The 21,722-nt window shown below is 38.4% G+C and overlaps 1 protein-coding gene across 1 annotated transcript in view; it reads right to left on the reverse strand.

Annotated features, from left to right (window-relative positions):
- LOC104916661 (proprotein convertase subtilisin/kexin type 5-like) overlaps positions 1 to 21,722 on the reverse strand; it is a gene marked incomplete at its 5' end in the record, with an annotated part of 70,202 nt that overhangs the window by 32,564 nt on the left and 15,916 nt on the right. Inside the window, 5 exons of the mRNA XM_010727683.3 lie at positions 684 to 726; positions 14,856 to 14,924; positions 15,259 to 15,456; positions 17,421 to 17,557; positions 21,384 to 21,486. Of these exons, the coding sequence (XP_010725985.2) occupies positions 684 to 726; positions 14,856 to 14,924; positions 15,259 to 15,456; positions 17,421 to 17,557; positions 21,384 to 21,486 (550 nt within the window). The remainder of the gene's footprint in view (positions 1 to 683; positions 727 to 14,855; positions 14,925 to 15,258; positions 15,457 to 17,420; positions 17,558 to 21,383; positions 21,487 to 21,722) is intronic.

Raw genomic sequence — 21,722 nt, forward strand, 5'->3', positions numbered from 1 at the left:
GGTGCTTCAGCCCTCTGATCATCTCAGTGGCCCTCCTCTGGACCCGCTTCAAGAGCTCCACGTCTTTCCTGTAAGGGGGGCCCTGGCCTGGATGCAGTACTCCGGATGGGGCCTCACAAGAGTGGATTGGAGGGGGATAATCACCTCTCTCTCCCAAAACCACTGCTTACAGTGAGATTAGATAGCTTTTTCACAGTAGCTTAGATAGCTTTTTCATTTTATGTCATAGTAATGGTTACAGAGATCTCCTAAATATCTTTTTCAAAAACTGTTGAATACTTATTCTCCTTCAGTTAAAGTTTCAGTTTCACCACTTTCTCTTTCCTTGCTTAACATTTTTACATTTTTAAGTTCCAGCTGATCTGCCAATACAAAAACTGGATATAACACACTAAGCACATACTAGTTCCACACCCAGAAAAACTAATTAACTTATCTACACTTTCTGTTAATCTCTCTTCATACATAAAAAGATCACATCAATACATGAGCTGCAGAGCTGTAAATGGTCTTGATTGTGTATGATTGGCTAGTTTTTCAGCATTTCTCAAGCTTTTTTCACACTTACTGTTCTCAGATAGGCACTACTTGATAGGAGTGGGACAAGATACATGTCATTTTTGTACTGATTTATGTGACATATGTAGTTAAGCACATATTTTTGCATGGAAAGCTATACTCACATGTAGTAGTTCGGAACACATGTTATGCAGATTCTTGGGTCATCTGAAATTAAAAATGTGAAATTATGTAAATAACATCCAGAGTCAATGCCAGAAAGCCAAAGGAAAACATTGCATTATTTTTATATTTAGATTTCTTATGTATTCATAAACTGTTCAACCATGAAATACCTATAAATCATTTTTGATATTATTAGTACTCATAGGGCAAAATATTCACTGAATCTCTCTGAGTTGTGTCTACAATAAATCACACTTTACACATGCAAACTTATTAGGCAACATGCATTTGGTTTTGTAAGTAGTTCTAGGAATTTATTTGTGAGGTGTAAAATTTTTCACAGAAATGTTACAGATTTGTGACAATATTCTTTTTACTGTTTGGAGCACAATCAGAAACAGCAATCACCAAATCTAGTGTTTCTTGAATTAGATTTTATGTTAAGGCAGGAAATGCCCTCTAAAGATGAAAATATTTTCTATGAAGTCCTCTTTTACCCTTTTACTTCCAGATAAAATACATATTGTTTGTCCAGAGATTCTTTCTGCGGAAAAATATTCTTTCTTAATGATGCGTACTCACAAAGATATTTGTTTTCCTTTCTCCTCCACCTCCTCGTAGTGTGTTCTACTGTTGGGAGCCACGCTTATGATTACCCATTTGATGCAAGAGATCAGTGTAGAGCAAAGTGCATCAGTGTCCTAACTACCTTTTGAAAATTATTCTTGCACATACAGTTCTTATGGTTTGTTCATGGAAAGAACAGAGTATGTATTAAAGAAACTTTGTTAAAATTCCTGGAGTCACTTTGTTTTAGTAACTAACTCCATTAACTTTCTAGCTTTCATGAAGAAACGACTCTTTCCCCTTTTGCCTGTGGCAGATTCTGATGACCTTATTCTTTCCTCCTTTACTGTCAGTTTTTGCCCACTACATATTGTGACAGATTTTGTCTGTGACTGCAAATTAAGACACAATGTTCAGATGTCCTGAGTTTGGAAGAGTTTGGAAAATGTATTATTAAGAGATCTTTAAGCAAAGCCCATTGTGTTTGGAATCATTGAATCATGGACTGGCTTGATTTGGAAGTGATCTTAAACATCATCCAGTCCCAACTGCCTCTTGTGGGCAGTGCTGCTACCCATGAGATCAGATTGCACAGGCTCCCATCTAGCCTGGTATTGAATACCTTCAGGCTTGGGTCATCCACAGTTTCTCTGGGCATCCTTTGCCAGTGCCTCACCACTTTGAGTGACATCTCCTCCTCCTAACATCTAACCTAAATCTCCCCTCTTTTAGTTTAGGGCCATTCCCCCCTATCAGAATGTGTAAAAACAGTTCACCTCCCATTTATAAGCTCCCTTCAGGTATTGGAAGGCTGCAGTCAGGTCTCATTGGAGCCTTCTCCATGCTGAATAAGTTCATCTCCCTCAACTTTTCTTCATAGGATAGATGCTCTAGTCTTCTGAACATCTTCCTAGTCTCTTCTGGACGTGTTCCAAAAGCTCCACATCCTTCTTGAGCTGAGGGTTCCCAGTCTGGATGCAGTACTCCAGGTGGGCTCTCATGAGGGCAGAGCAGAGGGGGAGACAGTCCCTCCCTCCCTTCTTGCTAGTCATTTGATGCAGCCCAAGAGATAATTTATTTTTTTGGCCTCAAGTGTATACTGCAAGCTCATATCTAGCTTTTCATCCACCAGAACCCTCAAGTCCTTCTTGGCAGGGCTGCTCTCAAGTGAGTTCTTCTTCAGTCTGTACATGCATCGGAGATTATCTCAACCAAGGTGCTGTGCCTTTCTTAAAAAATTAATTTTAAACTGGTTTAGAATCTAAGAGAAAGTATGTAAGAATGAATGAATAAAAATAGCTTGTCAGGCTGTAGACTGTGTTCCATGTTTATGAGAGGGCAAAATAACCAAAAAAGTATCACAGATATCTTGGTGTCTAATCACTCACCACCTTCTTGTACTCTGCTGCCCACATACAAATTTAGACAGAAGTACTGATAGAAAATATCATGTTAGATAGCAAAATATGTCATGGGAACAGCTTGATGACTGCATTTCATCTGAGAATGAGTTTTTCTTCAAACCCTAGGCTTTGGAGAAGATCCAAATTCCTTAATGATTTTGCCGTGTGAAAACTTCATAAAATTATATGAAGTAAAACTAAAATGATGAACATTTTGTCTCATTTAAGTTTACTGTAGAAATAGGATAGATTTTCTGTTGAATTTTGTGATCACAAAATAAAGGGGACTCTGAATTTCCTAGTTTGCTTCTGGTTCAGTTGCATTGTAACCCACAAACCTCATGTATGGTAGGCTATTCAGAGGGAGAAGGGGCACACAGCCAGTGTTATTGCCAGTGTAACTGTGGCAGGTATCAGGAATTTGTTTGCTTGTTGCTGCTGACAGCTCTGTATAAAGTTATACATGCATCTCTTTTCTGTTTCCAACACATAGTCAGGAGCTAACTGAAGAACTTTTACTGTTTCTGATTTATTATTCAATAAACTTTTAAAACAGAGTTTGATTGCAGGGGGCACACATCTGGCTTTCTGATTATAAACTGTGATCCTTCTGAAAATACACATACTTTAAGAAATATTTTTTCTCTGTCATTCATACCGCAATTGAGGTTACAGTGTTGGGGGACTCTTATTCTTGCTGTGTCACTCTTACCTATGTAAAGACCATGCTAGAATTTAATTAGGTCTATATGCTATCATTGGGATTGGCCTAAGGCCATCTTGCAATTTTGTCTACTGTATTATTTATCATCTCCTACTGAACATTGTTCTTTCTCTTACATCTTTTAAATGGAAGCTCAAACACCTTTTATGTTTGATCTTAGTTTCTTAACTGTTAGAGAATAGTGAACACAGCTTAGAAGGGAATGTAAGGAAGTAAACTGCCTGATAGCAAGCACATTGAAAGCTGAGTATGCAATAATTACTTCAAATTTGATATTTAATATGTGCAATGCTTTCCAAATCTTGGAAACAAATTTTAAGAGCAAATATAGGGAACTTTCAGGTTATTTCCATGTGGTTCTTCAACAGTGGCTCCTTTAAAATCTTCCATAGTCAGTTCTTGGACTAGCAGTAATAAGTGCTTGCTGGGGTTGAAGTCAGCGTGTTCATCCTATATTCACTTAGAACTCACGTGTTCATGAAATGAGTAAGTTTCTATGACAAGAAGTGGGCTGTTTAGTATGTTAGGCTCCAAAAGACTTCTTGCCACGAGAACTGCTAACATTTTATCTACATTTAATAGTTTTCATTTGCATTGATTTTCACTGTATTGAGTCTGAGCAACTCTTTGAAGACAGAAACAGAAGTGACCTCAATAGCGCTGGAAACGGAATTCAATCTCTTTTAAAATGAGTGGCCTTCAATACAACAAAACTCCTTGGTGACTTTCTGGTTTTATTACAGTTTTCTTAGATAAGGAAAGATCATCTGGAGTTCATACAAAAAGTAATTTGATTCCTTTTCTTTTCTGTAAGAAAGTGATAGCCCCGTTCCTTCCCTTCTCTGCATCCCGCCCTTCTCCAGTACAACACATTTGAACGTGCAAAGTTTAAATACTGGTTAAAAATAAAGATTCTTGCTTTCTGTTGAAAGGAATTAATACTGTGGGCTTTTTACCTTCTCTGTGAGGGAGTATGGGCATTAATATTACAAGCCAGGCGTTGTGCCAGAAGGATGTTTCCCTTTGAATATATGGAGTAACACTACAGGTGATTGCTGCTGTATTACCTTAGAGGCTTAGTGAAATATTTACTACGTATATCCATTCTAAAAATGAACTCCAGAGCATTTTGAAAATCCCTGATTCTGTACCACTGTATCTGAGCATTCACAACATTTAGATAGATGCAAATTTTGAAAATTTTACATAGCTAGCCTATTGTACTTTAGAGTAACTCTTACCCAAGGTATCTCATATAATTAGACCCAGATCTTTCAAGGACTGGTATGTTTGCTTAACTTTATCAACTATATGCAATAAAACTGGGAGTTGAAGGTAAGTGCATAGTCATTTAACAGAATCTGTATTTAGACTGTAACTTTTATTTTTCTCCCTTATTCATTTTTTTAATTATTATTATTTTTTTAATATTAAATTTCTTGAAGTATTTATTGCTCAACCATGAGCCTAAAATACGGACAATACACTCAACTACTTTTGCTCTCAGGAAAATTTGAGGATATTATGTGCATGGAACTTAATGTCTGGTTTAATTTTCTTTTCCAGATTAATTAAATATAATGACTGCAAATGATTTTATATTACAAAGCAGTTTTCCTTTAAGGGCCAGTCTGCAGAAATTGTTTGATTTCAACAGTTACTGTTGGATTTTATTTGCCTTTTATATTCCTATGAACAATAATTTCCAATAATGTAAAAAAAACCTAAGCCTATAAGTAGTAATACATCACCAACTGTCATTATGTATTTTAACTACCTTTAGACCATTCTTGTTTTAGTTTTATGGTTACTCAATTAAAATAACTGAAATGTACAGTCCAGTCACAGTGGGATTTCAACTAGACATGGGCCCAGATGAAAATTTATATTTCATCAAACCTTGAAAATGAAGATTTCATCTGTTCTGGAACCCAGAATTGTGGTTTGAATCTTTCAATTTATGTGAAAAACTATTTGTTTACCTCTTTCTTTCTGTTGTTGTTGTTGTTGTTGTTGTTGTTGTTTTTGTTTTTCCCTTTTTCTTTTATCTATAGGGTTTTTGTCTGTAATTCTGCTTTGTCTTTTCAATTCTGACCTGTTTTTGACAAGTTATATCACCAGGAAGAGGGAGGAAGAAGATAATGGGTATTTTAACCAAGGAAAAACTGAATTCTTATGTCAGTTAGATATAAAGAGGTGAAAAGTAGTTTCTTAGGCCAGAAAATATAACTGTGATTTAATGAATTAAAAATACATTCATTCTTAAAGCAAAAAGGGAAAACTAAAAACAAAAACAAAAACAAAAACAAAAACCCAACATACTTTCACTAGACTTTCCTCTATTTTTGGTAAATTTTTGTTTTAATTTAAAGCTACTTTTAATTTGTATCCAAATGAGGAAAAATAAAAGCAGATCGTCCTGAGTAACTTGCTGTAAAGCTGATTTAATGAAATAGTCACACAGTTCTAATCTCAACTATCTTACTTTAAAAGAGAAATATTTGCTTTTACTGTATTTGATTGACAAAGCAAAGGAAAAGAGGCGTATCTTCTTGTCCAAAAGAAAATTTTAATATGTTGCAGTTAAAAGTAGGAATGACCTGTAGATAAGATGAAGTGAAACCAAATATCAGCATTATAATATGGATTCTACGAAACAGCTCCACGGTTCATATGACTGAGTTAAAATGTTGATAAATATGTCAACATTTGTACATATGTTTGTTGATACAGGCAGAATGTTTTGGAAGAAATTTCAAAGAATAGCTTAAGCAACAGAAAATATTTTAAAAAATATTGTATATGTGTTTGCTGTGCCCTACTTTTTCACTGAATGTTGTGGATCAATACTGTTGTGAGAGTTACACCTCAAGTGAATGTCCAAATTGTGATACCAGAGATGTTATTCCTTACATAGCTTCAGAGAAGAACTAGTGTTTTATTCTTACTCTTATTAAAATAAAAAATAAGTGGCCTTCAACAGAAATGAAATTGGAACATCAACAATAGTAGGATCTAACAATTAAGTGAGGATGTTCAGTATGACTGTTTAGAGATTAGTCTATTGTTCAGCTTGTATGTTATCTTTTGTTGTTAATCTATTGGCTCTTTTCTCCACCTGCGATGTGATGATTGCAAGTGGTATGAAAACTTTGTATTGAAAATTAGGAACTAAAAAAGTGAACATCCTGTGCATTGAGCAGCATTGTCAGAACAGACTGAGATGGTCATTAATCTTTAAATAATTTCTTATTGGGGAGATAATTCCTCTGGGTGAGTAGCATTACCCAAAGAGTGCTCTCCTACCAGTAGAAAAGCCAGACATCCAGGTTTGCACAATGGACATCAATGCAGGTTTTAGTACTAATTTGATCATCTGAATGCCACAGACCCCCTATTAACAAGAAAAATTGTACTCAGGCAATAATCACGTGGGTAACATCTCAGTATGAGGATAATAAAAGATTTGCTTTGCTCCAGTCAATAAATTGTTCCCTAAATAGAATTCCTAACTTGAAAGTCCAAAGCACTGAGCTTTAGCCCTGTGCAAACCCAAATAATTGAAATGAGAACATATTAAAGTGAATTTGCTTAAATTGTTTGATTTTATTTATTTTAATATATTTATTTGTTACTTATTCCAGCAGAATGATTCAGCAGCTAACATTTCTTTAGTTATTTGATTTGTGAAGCTCCTGAACTTCAAATTGTTGAAGAACTAACTATAATTTCTTTGTCTTTGTAATTTTAGAAGTACATTTATAGCTTCACTGATGGATATAGAGCTAGATGAATTTCTGGTCTAATCCAGTATTTTTCTTCCATGCTTTCATTGCACATAACTCTAAAACTGATATCTAGACCATTAATGCACTAAGTAGCCAAATAGGTTACAGACAAATTACAAACACAGAATATAAGGAACATCATTTTAACCTCAGAGTAATGAGGTGGTTCAAGAAAGTTGATAGGTTCCCAACAACTAAGTTTTGAGCCTTTGATAATCAGAGATCAGTATTCTGCTTTTCAATCACTGACGTGATCATATTCAAGGAATTGGAGGGGGCGGGAAATTTGCCAGCAAACAAGACAATGATTCACAGAATCATGGATTCACAGAATTGTAGGGGTTGGAAGGGGCCTCTAGAGATCATTGAGTCCAACTGCCAAAGCAAGCTCCCTACAGCAGGCTGTGCAGGTAGACATCCAGAGAAGGACACTGCATAATGTCTCTGGGCAACCCATTCCAGTGCTCCATCACCCTTACTGTGAAGAAGTTCTTTTGCATTTGGCGTGGAACCTCCTATACTTTGGTTTATGATCATTTCCCCTTGTTCTATACCCACAGACCACTGAAAAGAGATTGGCCATATCCCTTTGTCTCCTACATTTAAGCTATTTATTAACATTAGTTCGATCACCTCTCAGTCTTCTCTCATGGTTGAACAGACCCATTTCACTCTGCCTTTCCTCATAGGGGAGATGCTGCAGGCCCTTTATCATCTTTGTGGCTCTCTGCTGGACTCTTTCCAGGAGATCCCTGTCTTCTTTGTACCACAGAGCCCAGAACTGGATACAATACTCCAGGTGAGGTCTGACCAGTGCAGAGTAGAAGTGGAGCTTGACCTGCTGGCCACGCTCCTTTTAATGCACCCCAGAATCCCATTGGCCTTCTTGGCAACCAAGATACACTGATGGCTCATGGCCAACCTTTCTTCCACCAGGACCCCCAGCTCCCTCTCTGCAGAGCTCCTTTCCAGCAGATCGTCCCCCAACCTGTACTGATACAGGCAGTTATTCCTTCCCAGGTGCAAGACTCTGCACTTGCTTTTGTAAAATTTAATCTGGTTTCTTACAGCCCAGACTGTACTACTCATAGGGGCATCTGTGCAATCTCAGCAGAGTGTATGTCCGTTTTTGTAAAAATCATAGCTCAATCTTATATCTGGATTTTTTCCATTGATCCACAAAGCTGGATTTTGCAAAAGACATTTTCTTTCTCAGATAAATTTTTCAAAGGCATATGTATATACATCATATCTTCAGGGTGCAAATGAATCTTCTGCCTATAAATGGGAAAGACAAATTTCTAATGTGATCTTGTGCCTTTTCTGAAGTGTCAGTACTGATAATCAAAGAAGTGTTCAAAATATTGTTGGGCATTCTTTTTGTATAGATTGCATATTCTCACAGCAGAAGTATATGGAAGTGAGTCCTATTATCTGCAAATCTAAAACCCATCCTGCCAGATTGACCTCTTGAGAAAGATTTACTCTTGGATTAAAAAAAAATAAATCCTTATCATAATTTTCTCTGGTATTCTGAAAGCTGATGTCCAGTCATCATTAGGGAAGATTTGAAGAAATGAAGTTTTCCTTTGTGCCACTTATATTTCTATGGGAAACAAATGACTCTGCTATCATTAATCACAGACACAGCTGCCAGAACCCCAGTCTGTACCTGTGAACTTGAATCTATTCACAGTGCTACACTTTAGCTATCTCATATGTTCTTTAAATCTTCTCCAGTTATGGTTTTTCTCTCAGATGCTACCTTAAAGTCCATATTTTTCTCCCAATTAAAATGTATTTCTATGGATCTTGTGGAATAATTGCATGTTACTCAGTTTCACTTCCTGCCTTTATGGCTGTATTTTTGTTGTTTTGTACCCCAGACCAAACAAAGTGTTTGGTTCTGGAAGACCTTTGAGAGTTGCTGAGGCTTTATCTTGTTAAAGAGAAGAGTCACACTGGAGCCTAAATGCCTTCTTTGAGGACTTTTAATCTCAGGGTTACTGTTCCTTGTGATTTCTCACTGCTTATATTTTTTGTAAGATATCTGAAAAGAGAAAAGCGTGATGACTATTCTGAAAATCCTTATCTGCACCACTCTATGCCCTCACTGAGGAGCATTTTATTTTCAATGTTAGCCTTTGAAAACAGTCCTGCTGTAAATGTTGCAAGAACCATGCAAAAACCTGGACAGTGGTATTTTAGTACATAGAGATGAGGTAATTTCTGGGAAACCTAGAAAAGCATTCATATTATAACATGTCATACTTTCAAATGTCTGGTGAGTTAAGTGGAACTGAATCAGACAGAAGCTGAACGGGAACTGGATCAGGAATATATCACTCTATGGGAAGGCACTGTCAGAAATGTAAACAAATTGAGACAAAGTTTGAATTTCAAAGTCCCCATTGAGAGGAAGAACTATCATAGAATCACAGAATCAAAGAACCATAGAATGCTTTGGGTTGGAAAGTACCTCAAGGATCATCAAATTCTAATTCCTCTGCCTCAGACAGGACCACCAACCTCCAGTTCTGCTACTAGACCAGGCTGCCCAGGGCCCCGTCTAACCTGGTCTTGAACATCTCAGGGACAGAGAGTCCACAACTTGCCACGAATTTATGAGTGATATTGTTGAGCTTTGTGTGTTGAAAATATTTAGCTCAACAATGAACTAGTTGCTCATATTTAGCATTGTTACTTGTGTGTCTGTTTCTGCTTTTGAAGTGTACATACTCAAGTCAGTAGATATTTCATCTCAAGGAAGTTTGTCACGTCTTCATAGGTATTTGTACTTTGTGCCTGCATGTTGTGCAGATGCAAAAAGGTGAGTAGAATTCAAATGATTAGAAAGAGATCTGAAAGAAGTTGAGAAAACACTTTGTTCCATACATTGTATTTTAGGCACAGCTAATAACAACCAAGGTTTTTATGCTCTTCTACTGTGTTGACTTCACAATTCTCTTAAAATATTTACATTAAATGGCTTAGTAATCTGCAGTTTTAAGTTAGTGATATTCTCTTGTCCTGAATGGGCCTATTGGTGACTGTTTTTTAAAAAGGTAGAGCTGACTCTGAAAAAATTCCAAAAGTTCATTAAGTTTTAAGAGTCTGAAGAAGATACTGGCAACATTCTGAAATGATCTAAAGCTTAGAGTGAGAATAATTGTGCTGAAGGTGGAGTGCAGCTGCTGCAGCAGCACGTTGAGAGCCCTCCTTAATCATGTTATCTCAGAAGAACTTTCTCTTTCAAATGATGACTCTGTTGAGGAAACTGGATTTAATTTTTGAGAACTCATGGTGGCTTCTTGTACCCATCAGAAGACAAGTCATTAATATTTAATCATGGCCTGATGGTCCTGTCGGATGAAGACACAGTTTCTTTGTATCTATCTGAATGAGGGGGAGCAATAACTCACTACAGGTCCAGACAGTATGCTCAGAGTCCCCCCTGATTGGGCCCTAAACCTGATACCAAAACCATAAGTATCATAATATTAAAATTTATTCAGCACACTTCCTGAGGCTCATTTTTCATGTGCAAAGCAGTACGAATGTATTTGAATGTAGATTGCACAAAAATCCACAACAAAGTCACCTTAAAACTTCATTTGTTATTTTTGACTTAGTGTCTTACTTCCAATTACAATGCATGCACAAAAGCCTGCATTTCAAATCTCATGGGATGTGGTCTGCATGTTAGTTCGGTTAGTATGGCAGAAAGTATGGTGGGATGGTTCAGGAAAATGTGGACAGAAGAAGGGAACTCTACTGTGCATAGCCACTGCTTTGGCAGCTGCTTTGTGCATACAAAGCCATAGATCCTTATCAAAGTTAGTGCAATTTAAGACAATTTTCTGGTAATATATTCCAGGACTGTAGGAAAAATGGTGTCTGTCACAGAATCAGACAGTTTCTTCCCACCCAACTCGCCAGACTGTCCAAGTCTCGCTGAATGGCAGCACAGCCTTCTGGTGTGTCAGCCACACTTCCAGGATTTTATCAACAGCAAACTTGTTGAAGTTGCATTCTATTCCTTCATCCAAGTAAATTCAGATAATTGGTGAAAATAAATACTGAACAAGACTAGACCCAACTGTTTCAAGAATTGTGTAGTGAGCACAGCTAGGAAAGTAATTCTGCCCTTGTACTCGGCACTGATGAGGCCCCACCTTGAGTACTGTGTTCAGTTCTGGGCACCTCAGTACACAAAGGACATTGAGGTGCTGAAGCAGTCCCAAAGAAGGGCAACCAAGCTTGTGAAGGGTGTGGAGAATATGCCCTTCAGTCACGAGGAGTGACTGAAGGAACTGGGGCTGTTTAATCTGGGGAAAAGGAGGCTGAGGGGAGACCTTAGTGCTCTCTTCCAATACCTGAAAGGTGATTGCAGGGAGAGCAGGGCTGGTCTCTTCTCAGAGGTGACAGGTGACAGGATAAGGTAAATGGCCTCATGTTGCTCCAGAGGAGGTTTAGGTTGGATACCAGGAAAACTTCTTTACAAAAAGGGCTGTTAAGCACTGTTAAGCACTGGAATGGGCTCCCCACAGAGGTGGTTGAGTCACCATCCCTGAATGTGTTTAAATACTGTTTGGATGTGGTGCTCAGGTGAGTTGTTAGAGCTAGGGTAATATGGTTAGGTCATGGTTGGACTTGATGATCTTTAACGTCTTTTCCAACTGAGCAGTTCTATGATTCTGTGTCTCCTGGGGATCACTGCTAGTTACAGGCTTCCAAAGAGTCTCTGTTGTTGATCACAAAGCTCTGACAACCAGCCAGCCCAGTTCTCAGTTCACCTCACTGTTCATCCACCTATCCTACACTTCCTAAGCTAACCTACAACGATGTTCTGAGAGACATTGTAAAAAGCCTTGATGAAGTCAAGGTTGGCAGCATTGACTGCTTCTCCTTGTCTACCCATCTGGTCAAGACCTCATGTAGGTAACTAGATTGGTCAAGCATGATTTCCCCTTGGTGAATCCATGTTGACTACTCCTGATAACCCTTTTCTTCCATTGCTTTGGGATGACATCCAGAATAAGCTTTTCCATCACCTTTCCATGGACAGAGGTGAGGCTGAACGGCCTGTAGTTTCCCAGATCCTCCTTCTTAGTTCCTTCCTTCCTTCCTTCCTTCCTTCCTTCCTTCCTTCCTTCCTTCCTTCCTTCCTTCCTGCCTGTCTGCCTGCCTTCCTGCCTGCCTTCCTGCCTTCCTTCATCTCTGTCTCCCTTTCTTCCTTCCTTCCTCCCTTCCTTCCTTTTACTTTTTAGTATTATTTTTTATTGCAATGGAATTCTTTACAGTTTTCAAATTAAACTTTTTTTTTTCCTTCTAAGTGACAGACAGCTCAGATGTTTCTTTTTACAGGAGTCTCTAAATGTATCAAGTTTCTGATGAGACATGAGAAAGCTATTACTGTCCTTATCTTACCTGTGAATTGTTACTGATATGCCAGAAATCGCATTGAATATTAAGAGCAGAAATACAAACAACATCTCTAGTTGATTTGTTTTAAGCCTGAAATTTATAGGTCATGCTTTATTTCAGGAACACATGGTAATTTGCAAAGTTTGTTTGGCACTGTTTGTTTGTTTTATACCACTGCTGTGTTTCTGTTCCAAATACAGCTAACATGAAACCATCCTATATAAACACTCAGTAATATATGCATCATAACTGCCAAGGAGTTTTCTTAGTAGCATGCCCCTTACCAGACTCTGGCATTCTAACCCTTCTGACTTCACTTAGCAATGGAAGTTAACTTACTTAGTCTTTGTTTTACTTACATCCATTCTGTTGACCTTTTAAGTTTTTGAAAAGAATTTTTTCAAATCAGAGATTCGAATGTAAGAACCTAAGAGTAAGTATGTAATGAATATTATGACTGGAGATGATTTAGGATAGGCATGTTCAACCTGTGGCCTGGGGGTTAAACACATCCTGGGACAGCTACTAATTAGCTCCACCCCCTGCCCTGCACCATCATGACTGCAGCTCTTCCCCACTGAGTGGCCCAGCTTTGCCCACGCACATACCCATCACTCAGCAACAACTGAGTGAGCAACAACTGAAGCACTGGTGCAAGACAATTCCTCTCCATTTAATGTGGGCCAGGAAAGCCAAAATAGTGGACATTCATGGTTTAGGAGATGACCTCATGAGGACAGAGATAAATTAGAACATGGAGAAGGTGAAATTACTGAATGTTTTCTTTGCTTCTGCTAAGAGTGGAAGTCAGGAATCCCAGACTCAGAAAGAGAGACTGGGGGAAAGAAGACATTCTCTTGGTAAAGGGAGATCTGGTGAGATATCATCTAAGCAAACTCAATGCACACAAATCCATGGGCCACAATGGGATGTGCATGTGAGTTCTGAGGGAGCTGGCAGAAATGGCTGTCAAATTGATCTCTAGCATCTTTGAAAAGTCATGTAGAACAGGAGAGCAACAAAGAAAGTACGGGTATAGTCAGAGGAAGATGTGAGGCCTGACAGCACTTTTGTGAAATGGCTGGTCACAAGGACTGTCAAGCATTTTATCATATGACTTATCAGATCAGAAGTCCAGTAGAAAAAAGATAATATGTGTTGCTAACTTTAACAGCTAAACTAATACAAAGTCTTATTAAAGCTGGTGATAGAATTTAAAATTGATATTAAAAAAATAAATACACTGGAAAAATAAACAATTTAGTTGGTAAGAGAATGCAATGGTGTCTAGTTCTTTGTGGACTCTGTGGCAGCCAGTCACTATTGGGATGCTTTTTGAGGTCAGTTCTCTTTAGTGCTCTTTTAGAATGACCTAGATACAGGACTTAAAGGTATTCTGAATAAGTCTGAAGAAAGCATTACATTTGGAAGAGCTCCCTCAAGAGCAGAGAGGCCTTGCAGAGAGATCTTCACATATTAGAGATCTATGCAATCACCAATCAGATGAAGTTTAATAAGAGCAAGTACCATATTCTGCACCTGAAACATGTCAACTCAAGATATATGTACGGAGTGGGAGAAAGAGGATGGAGAGCAGTCCTATGGAATGGGGATCTGGTAGCTCTGGCTGACAGCGAATGGAACATGAGCCAGCAGTGTGCCCTGGCAGCCCAAAGGGCCAACCATATTTGGGGTGCAGCAGGTCCAGCACTGCCTGCAGGTGAGGGGAGGAGCTGTCTGCTCTGCTCTGTGCTGTGTGGCCTCACCTACAGCACTGGGTGCAGCACTGGGTGCCACAACAGGAGAGGGACATAATACTATTAGAGACCATCCATAGGATGGCTTCAAAAGCTCTAGAGGACAAGGTGTATGAAGAGTAGCTGAGGTTCCTTGGTTTCTTCATCCCAGAGTAGAGGAGGCTGAGGGGAGGCCTGATGGCGGCTGCAGCTCCTCACAGGGAGCGGAGGGGCAGTGCTGAGCTCTGTTCTCTGTGACAGTGACAGGGAACAGTCCGGAGCTGTGTCAGAGGAGAGTCGAGTTGAATATCAGGAAAAGGTTCTTCACCAGGAGTGGAGGACAAGCTCACCAGGGCAGTGGTAATGGCCCCAAGCTGCCGGAGTTCAAGAAGCATTTGGACAAATTTTGGGTTGTCGTGTATGGGTCCAGGGGTTGGACTCAATGATCTCTGTGGGTCCTTTCATTCTTGAGATATTCTATGATTCTATAGTTACCTTAAGAATAAGGAGAAATGGGACTACATACCCAATTGACAGTTCTGACATCCTTCTGAACAAGGCACACAGTCTTCAGTGTCAGGATCTTCCAATTCACCTGCATTTTGAAAGAAACAAATTTTTTGTTAATCCTGGTAATGAAAGGCCACTATGTGAAAGCACTCAGCAAGGTTCTTGGAAATAGATTTTATATAAATCCAAAAAGCAGAAAGATTTGCAGGAATTTATTTTCTCACTTTTTCTTTTGTAATCCTACTCAATTTGAGGAAAATATTTCAATTTTTCATTTGCATAGCTTTAGAAGAGAATCAGAACAGGAATTAAGCAGCGCAGGATCAGATGTGATTGTGTATTTCAGAACAAGAATCAAAAACTATATTTCTGTAACAGTTTGAAATAAGTATTTTTCCCTTCTACTGAAAGATGCTTACCTTCTCTACAGCTATGCTTCTGACATATATTTTGGTTAAGATAGTATCCTCTGGTACATCTTTTGCAGTGTTTAGTATTCAGGCACACTTCGCAGTGACCAGAGCAGGGTACACAGGTGTGCTCTGAATGGTAGTGACCTGGAGGACAACTTTCTCTGCACTCCCCATGGTATAGAAAACGCTCCATCCCTCGTCTATCTGTGCCACAAAGAAACAGAGAAGAAACCAGTCAGCAACACAGGACATTTTGACAGTAGAAGCAGCATTATTAAGCCACCAGTGCTTCAGGTGATGTGAGTTAGTATTGAAGACACCATGATGTGTTCAGTTTTATATGAGATGAGCTAAAATTTACAAAACTTTCAGGATCTCAGATGTTTCACACTCTTGGAGAGCTGTGACATAAAAATGTTATTCTAGTGAATCATTGCTGTTTACATCCACCAATCTAATCAAATAAGGATCAAGAGATTTCCAATACTGGGTTCCCAAAATTCCTCTGCAGTGAACATAGTAGAAAGATTTGTACTATTTTGCACAAGTAGATGTAAAAATCACCATTATGAAAGCAAATCTGCCCACTTCACCTTTCAAAAGGATCAGTCTGTTTCCATAGTAGATTAAAATGTAATCCTCATTCTAGTCACAGCTAAGTTCTGGAAATGTTTTGATTTGACTCGGAGTAGCAAGTGTGCATCTGTTTGCTATCAGAGAAACAGAAATTTCTACTGCATGGGAACTCAGCAAAGTCTGTGGAAGCACCTGTAGCTTCATGTGCCACGTACTGCAACATGTAAAGGTCTACTCTAGAGTAAAAATTGCATTTATAATTGTGCTAAGTGTATTTTATTACTTATGTATAAAGCTGTCTAGGTATTCACTTGTCATAATTTATTTTTGAGGCTTCAGAGAAAGGAATTGCAATATGGAATAGTTATTACTCCACACAAGAATAACACAGACTGTGTCCCTTTTACAGGTACAGATATCCACAGTGATCTTTCTAGTTTCTTCAGAGTGTGAATTTCTTTGAGATCTTCACTTCTAGATACAGAAATACGGAAATTATATTACTGTTCACCACGGGGTTAGACTTGGGGAAGAATAATAGAATGTGCTCCGTCATGCAGAAAAATAGTTTGAAAGTGTGATCTATTCACTTACAGGCACAGTTCCCAAAGAAAGAACATCAATCTCATCAGTATGTCTAATTAGTACCAATTATGCTAGTGTTTTCTCATATCCTGGGCACTTATTACCAAACAAATCCTAGGGCATTAAGGACTCACACTGTACTTCAAGAAGCAGCAAAAAAGGAATAAGGCTGTGAATTCCAAGTCATCCTGAAACTACAAATTTCTTTTTCCTAAATGAATTGGATGTTAAATTCCAGATACTCATCTCCAGGAGTTTCTTGCTATTTGCATGTATCCATGTTCTTTACCCATCAGGCTTAGAGAGGTGACCGGTAATAATCATTTTTATACTGTAGACAATACTGGATCTTCACAAGGAGAAGAGTTGCTTTTTAGAACAACTACATAGTTAATTACATTACTTTCTGTCTCAACCTAAGCTCTGCAAAACTGTCAAAAAGACAAATTGCTGTGTGTCAGTGTAATCTTTTCTTTCTAGGCCCTATTTCCCTAGCTGTAGAGACACAGAAGTAGAAATAGCCATGATGGCTTCCTAGCCTTCTCCAAAACACATTTTGGAAAGCACCTCATCCCTCTGCATGACTGTGCAACAAGTTTGCCCTATTTCAGTGAAGCACATGCTGTGTAGAGGCTGGGAGAGGCAGATGTGTTTCCTCATTTTGTAGGAACAGCTTATGTAGGGCTTCTGTCCTTATTTTAGTTGTTAATGCTTTTACTTCTATTACCACAGATCCCATTCAAAACATACAGAGGGGAATGAGTAAGGATGTAAGGACAATGCAGAATTATGTTTTCTTACATTCTTTAAAAAGCATACAAAGAAACAAACAAACAAAAAAGCTTTTAAGCTCCAACACTCATCAGAGTTAAAACATGATAATGATGCATATCAGTGGCAAAAGTGATGTTTATTTCATTGGCTTCAACAACTGGCTCTGACAGCAGAGGGAAAAGGAAACCTGAATGCCAAGGAAAGGGAAAAAAAATGTAAGATATCTTTCTCACCTCTTCCACAAGCAGTGCATTTGTTAGGTTCACTTCCACTGCAGTCCTGGCAGGTATGATGGCACAAATGACATTGCTTTTTGAATTCGAACTTTCCCCTGGGGCATTGCGTAACACAACGACCATTGTCAAAGAATCTTTTGAGGAACAGAGAGGCATAATTAAAATTCAGCTGCAACTTTTTCTTTACATTTAAAACAAACTTAGAAGAAAAACAAGATATTCTTCCTTTATTCTATTATAGGTGTCTTTTCACTTCATTTTCCTAATCGTATTTCAATATTTGCTGAGGAAAAGGTCAATCAAGTTTGGACTTCAGAAATGAGTTGGAATATTTTCCTAGAAAAATTAGCCTTTGGTCTTAGTCCTAAATGTCATTCTACCACAATCTCTGAAGTGGCCACTTATGTCTGTGTAAATTAAGACTAACTAGGTCTTTCTCTGTGAAGGAATGATCTATCTGTTGAAGTTTCCTATTAGTTTTGCTTTGAAGGCTTGATGCGAACAGAACTGTGGCTTCAGTACATTGACTTTATATATGAAATCAAACACCCACCTGAGACCAGGCATTTAGGAGATGTTGTTTTTCACTTGCATGTCTGCTGATATTTAGTGGTTTTGCTACTAAATGCCCTGCTGCATAGCAAAATACCTGCTGCAGTATTCCTTTTTGTGATAAAAATTTCTAATCCATTTTTAACACTATTCAGTTTCTTCTGGTTTTATTTCGAATGAAAAGGCAATGCCAACATGACTATTAAAAGACTGTGAAACAAGTAGGTTAGAATTTGAAAGTGCTTTCAGAATAAAAAAAATTAGAGAGAAGAGACCCCTCCCACTCTCAATTGCTTTTGCTCTTGATTAATTTGCCTTTGAGGGCTTGGGACTCAATTTCCAGAGAAACTGAGAACAATTCAGGATCTCAGAACAGATATGGAGTCCATCTCTTTCTGTACACTTTCGGGAACTCTCCACATGTAGTAGATGGTACATACTTCCTAGGAACTAGCCAGTGGCACTGAAAATATCTGTAATACACCTTCATGGATTTGAATTGCTATAGTCAATGTAAGACTTAATCTGGAAGAAGAGGAGAAAAATGTCTGCAAATTTAAAACCAATACTGTCAAATCATTTTTTAAACAGTTTTGGATTTACCATGACTGGAAATGTCTAGGCTTATGAAATGTGAATTTGGAAGAATATCTCATCCTGCATAAAACATTCCTAAAAAGCATATGACTCATCAGCATCTGAGAGAAATAACAGAACTGATTAAATAGACTTGTGAGGCAGAAGGCAAGCTGATGCAGGGAAACAGGGAGAAGTTCTTATGGATGTACAGAATATTATGCAGATATCTCTCTGCCTATAGTCTGATGGGAAGAAAGTCCTGTGCAGACTTTAGTAAATAGAGGTCTATTGGCACTGTTGAAGATGGGTTTTCAGGTCTTGAAGTGGATTGCATTCTACACTGCTTGGTTTCTGTGCACATAGGGTACCATGACAGAAGCACAGGAGGTAGCTGGGCTATGTCACCTCAATCGTGTCCTAATGGTGGCACTTGGGATCTTGAGTCCTGGGTTCTTGGGGGTGAGCTGAGGATTGTTGTAAACTGTACCTTGGGGCTTGTGCTGCTATATATACAGGAAGGAAACCTGCTTTTACACAGGTGATAGGACATAGTAGAAGATGGTTTTAAATTAAAGAGGGGAGATTTAGATTAGATATCTCAGGGAAGTTTCTCACTTGAGAGAGTGGTGAGGTGCTAGAACAGGCTGACCAGAGAACTTGTGTGGTATGAGAGTTGAGGTCCATCCACTCCAAGTTATTCTATGATTCTACAATTTTCACCCCACACCAGGCTGCCTGTGCTCTGCTCGGGACTGTTGCCTTTTCTGAAGGCAGCCCAGGCCACTGGTACTCCCAGCACCTGTAGGGTTCATGCCTGGAGTTAGATCCTTCAGTTTAGACTTGCTTTGGACCTGCTAATTCCCTCAAAACCTTAGTTTGACCCCAGTTTGGCTGTGTTCTTGAAAAGCAAATCCATGCTCCTATGGAGAAAGTGGGGCACTGGGGTCTGTAGCAAAGGTAGCTTGTCCTTCCAGGATGGGGCTCAGAAATGTCTCAGAGATATTTGAGGTCAGGCTGGACAGGGACCTGAGAACCCTGTTGATGTCCCTGTTGTAGGGGAGTTGAACCAGGTGACCTTTAAAGATCCCTTCCAACTCAGATGATTGTATGATTCTATGACATTTAAGTACTACTGTATTTCGTCACATACACTGGTTGTAAGGATACACATCTTTACAAAAAAAAAAAAAGTACTTTTTTTTTTTTTGCTTTTTGCTATGTTGTTCCTAATGATAAACACCAAAAGGTGAGAGCTTGTCACTAACCTTTGTAACTGAATGAAATATGAAGGAAGAAGAGGAACTCTATGAAGATAATTTTTTGTGTGGACAAAAGATGTAATAGAACTACTGCATAATTTTTGAAAAAAGGTAATAGCATTATGAATTTTCAGACAAGAAAATGATCTAACAGTGATTTTTAATATGAAATAATGTCATAACACCATCTGAATTTTCAGTAATTACCCCCCCCATCCAAAATCTTTTACTTCCTTTTCAAAGAGGACAGGTGTTCCAGGATTGTTGGATTTTAGTCTGTATTATCTAATGGCCTCTCATTACTGTTTTCAATAGGTACTACTGAAGACTGTAAAGAGCTACAAGATTTACAGTGCTGTTTCAGTTCAACTGGTCTATTTCAAGTAACTAACAAATAATGTTCATTGGAAGGATCTTTTCTTTAGTTTCTGGTTCCATCCCATAATGATTTCACATCACTGTTCTTTCTTTTAATAGTGTCTGTCCGTACAACTTCTAACGGCTCTTGGCAGTGTGCAGAAGGAATACAGGGAGCCCTTGAAAACCTTAAGTAAAAAGATTGAAATCTGCTGGAGGATTTGTTACAGAGGAGACAGCAGTATCCTTCCAAAAGGCCATAGAGACTTTTTTTTTTGCTTCAACATCTTTACCTAATGGCAATCTAACTAGTTTGTTCTGCACCTTCTTTGTTTACAGATATCTCTGAGTAAAACACAAATGACACTGTAGAAATTGCAAGGAAACAAAGACAGTCTAATTTAATGCATTTGGAAAAATCCAATCCCGAGTCCAAAATTCTGCCCCAAATCCTATTATAATTCCATGTCTGAGTTAATACAAATTAAATCCACATTGTTTCCTCAGTGATGAATTTGTTTGGACTTCACTGTTTTCTTATGGTATAGCCTTAGCATAGACATTTGCACTCCACATTGTAGCATTGCTGACAATTATTTTCCTGTGCCTTACAGGGCCAGATTCTGATTTCCTACTAATTCAATATCAGCTGACGGTAGTGCAGAGGAGCCAGAGTCATGACATGAGAACAGAGCTATTGACAGAAAATGAGTATGAAAACAGGAGGCTCCTGTTCTTCAGGAAAAGCTTTGTTCTAGATCTACTCAATCCTCAATCCTCATGAGAAGTTATAACAGTAAGCATCAGGGGCATATGTTCGGGTGCTATGAGCATCTCCTAGATTTATTGATTGATAGCTTCAGTGCCCATATTCACTCCTTGTGCCAATCCAGTAGGTATGCAAAACTGCAGATCCCCCAGAAACTTTTGCTGTTTTAGTTTGTCATTCTTATGATTACAACAGCTACAATTTTGAATGGATGGCAATTAAAACAAGACTGTTTCATGTTAAAGTAACTTTTTTTTTTTGTCAGTGGGAATAATCTGGTTCAACAAGGAACGCCTGTGTAGCCAGCTGTCTTGTTTACATAATACTTGTCTTTTTAGCTTCTAGCCTTGGTTGTTTACCATGATCATCATGCTTTTTCATTTGACTCTGCAGGGTAGTGCTGATATGAGCTCTTTGTGTTGCACGCTGTTAGGTGACACATACCTTGTTCTAGGGCAGCTGATGCAGTCATCCACCTCAGGTCCAGTGCACTTCTGACAGGATGCTTCACATAACTGACATTCCTGAGAATCATCAAGATATTCATCTGGTGAAAAAGAGATTATTTATTTCAAACCCATATCTTTCTTTTTAAAAGAAAGCAAAATAACAAACTACCAATCCATGCTGGTAAACTTCATGACTAAAATAAATTAGATCCCTTTGAATTACTGAAATGAATGAATTTCCCTACAGTATCAGGAAAACAAATATTATTTATTTGTTTTATTAGTTTTACCCTCATGTATTTGTTGGTTTGGTTTGATTTGGTTGTGGTTTTTT

This window comes from Meleagris gallopavo, unplaced genomic scaffold, assembly GCF_000146605.3.
Source record: "Meleagris gallopavo isolate NT-WF06-2002-E0010 breed Aviagen turkey brand Nicholas breeding stock unplaced genomic scaffold, Turkey_5.1 ChrUn_random_7180001927083, whole genome shotgun sequence".
Classification (NCBI taxonomy): Eukaryota; Metazoa; Chordata; class Aves; order Galliformes; family Phasianidae; genus Meleagris; species Meleagris gallopavo.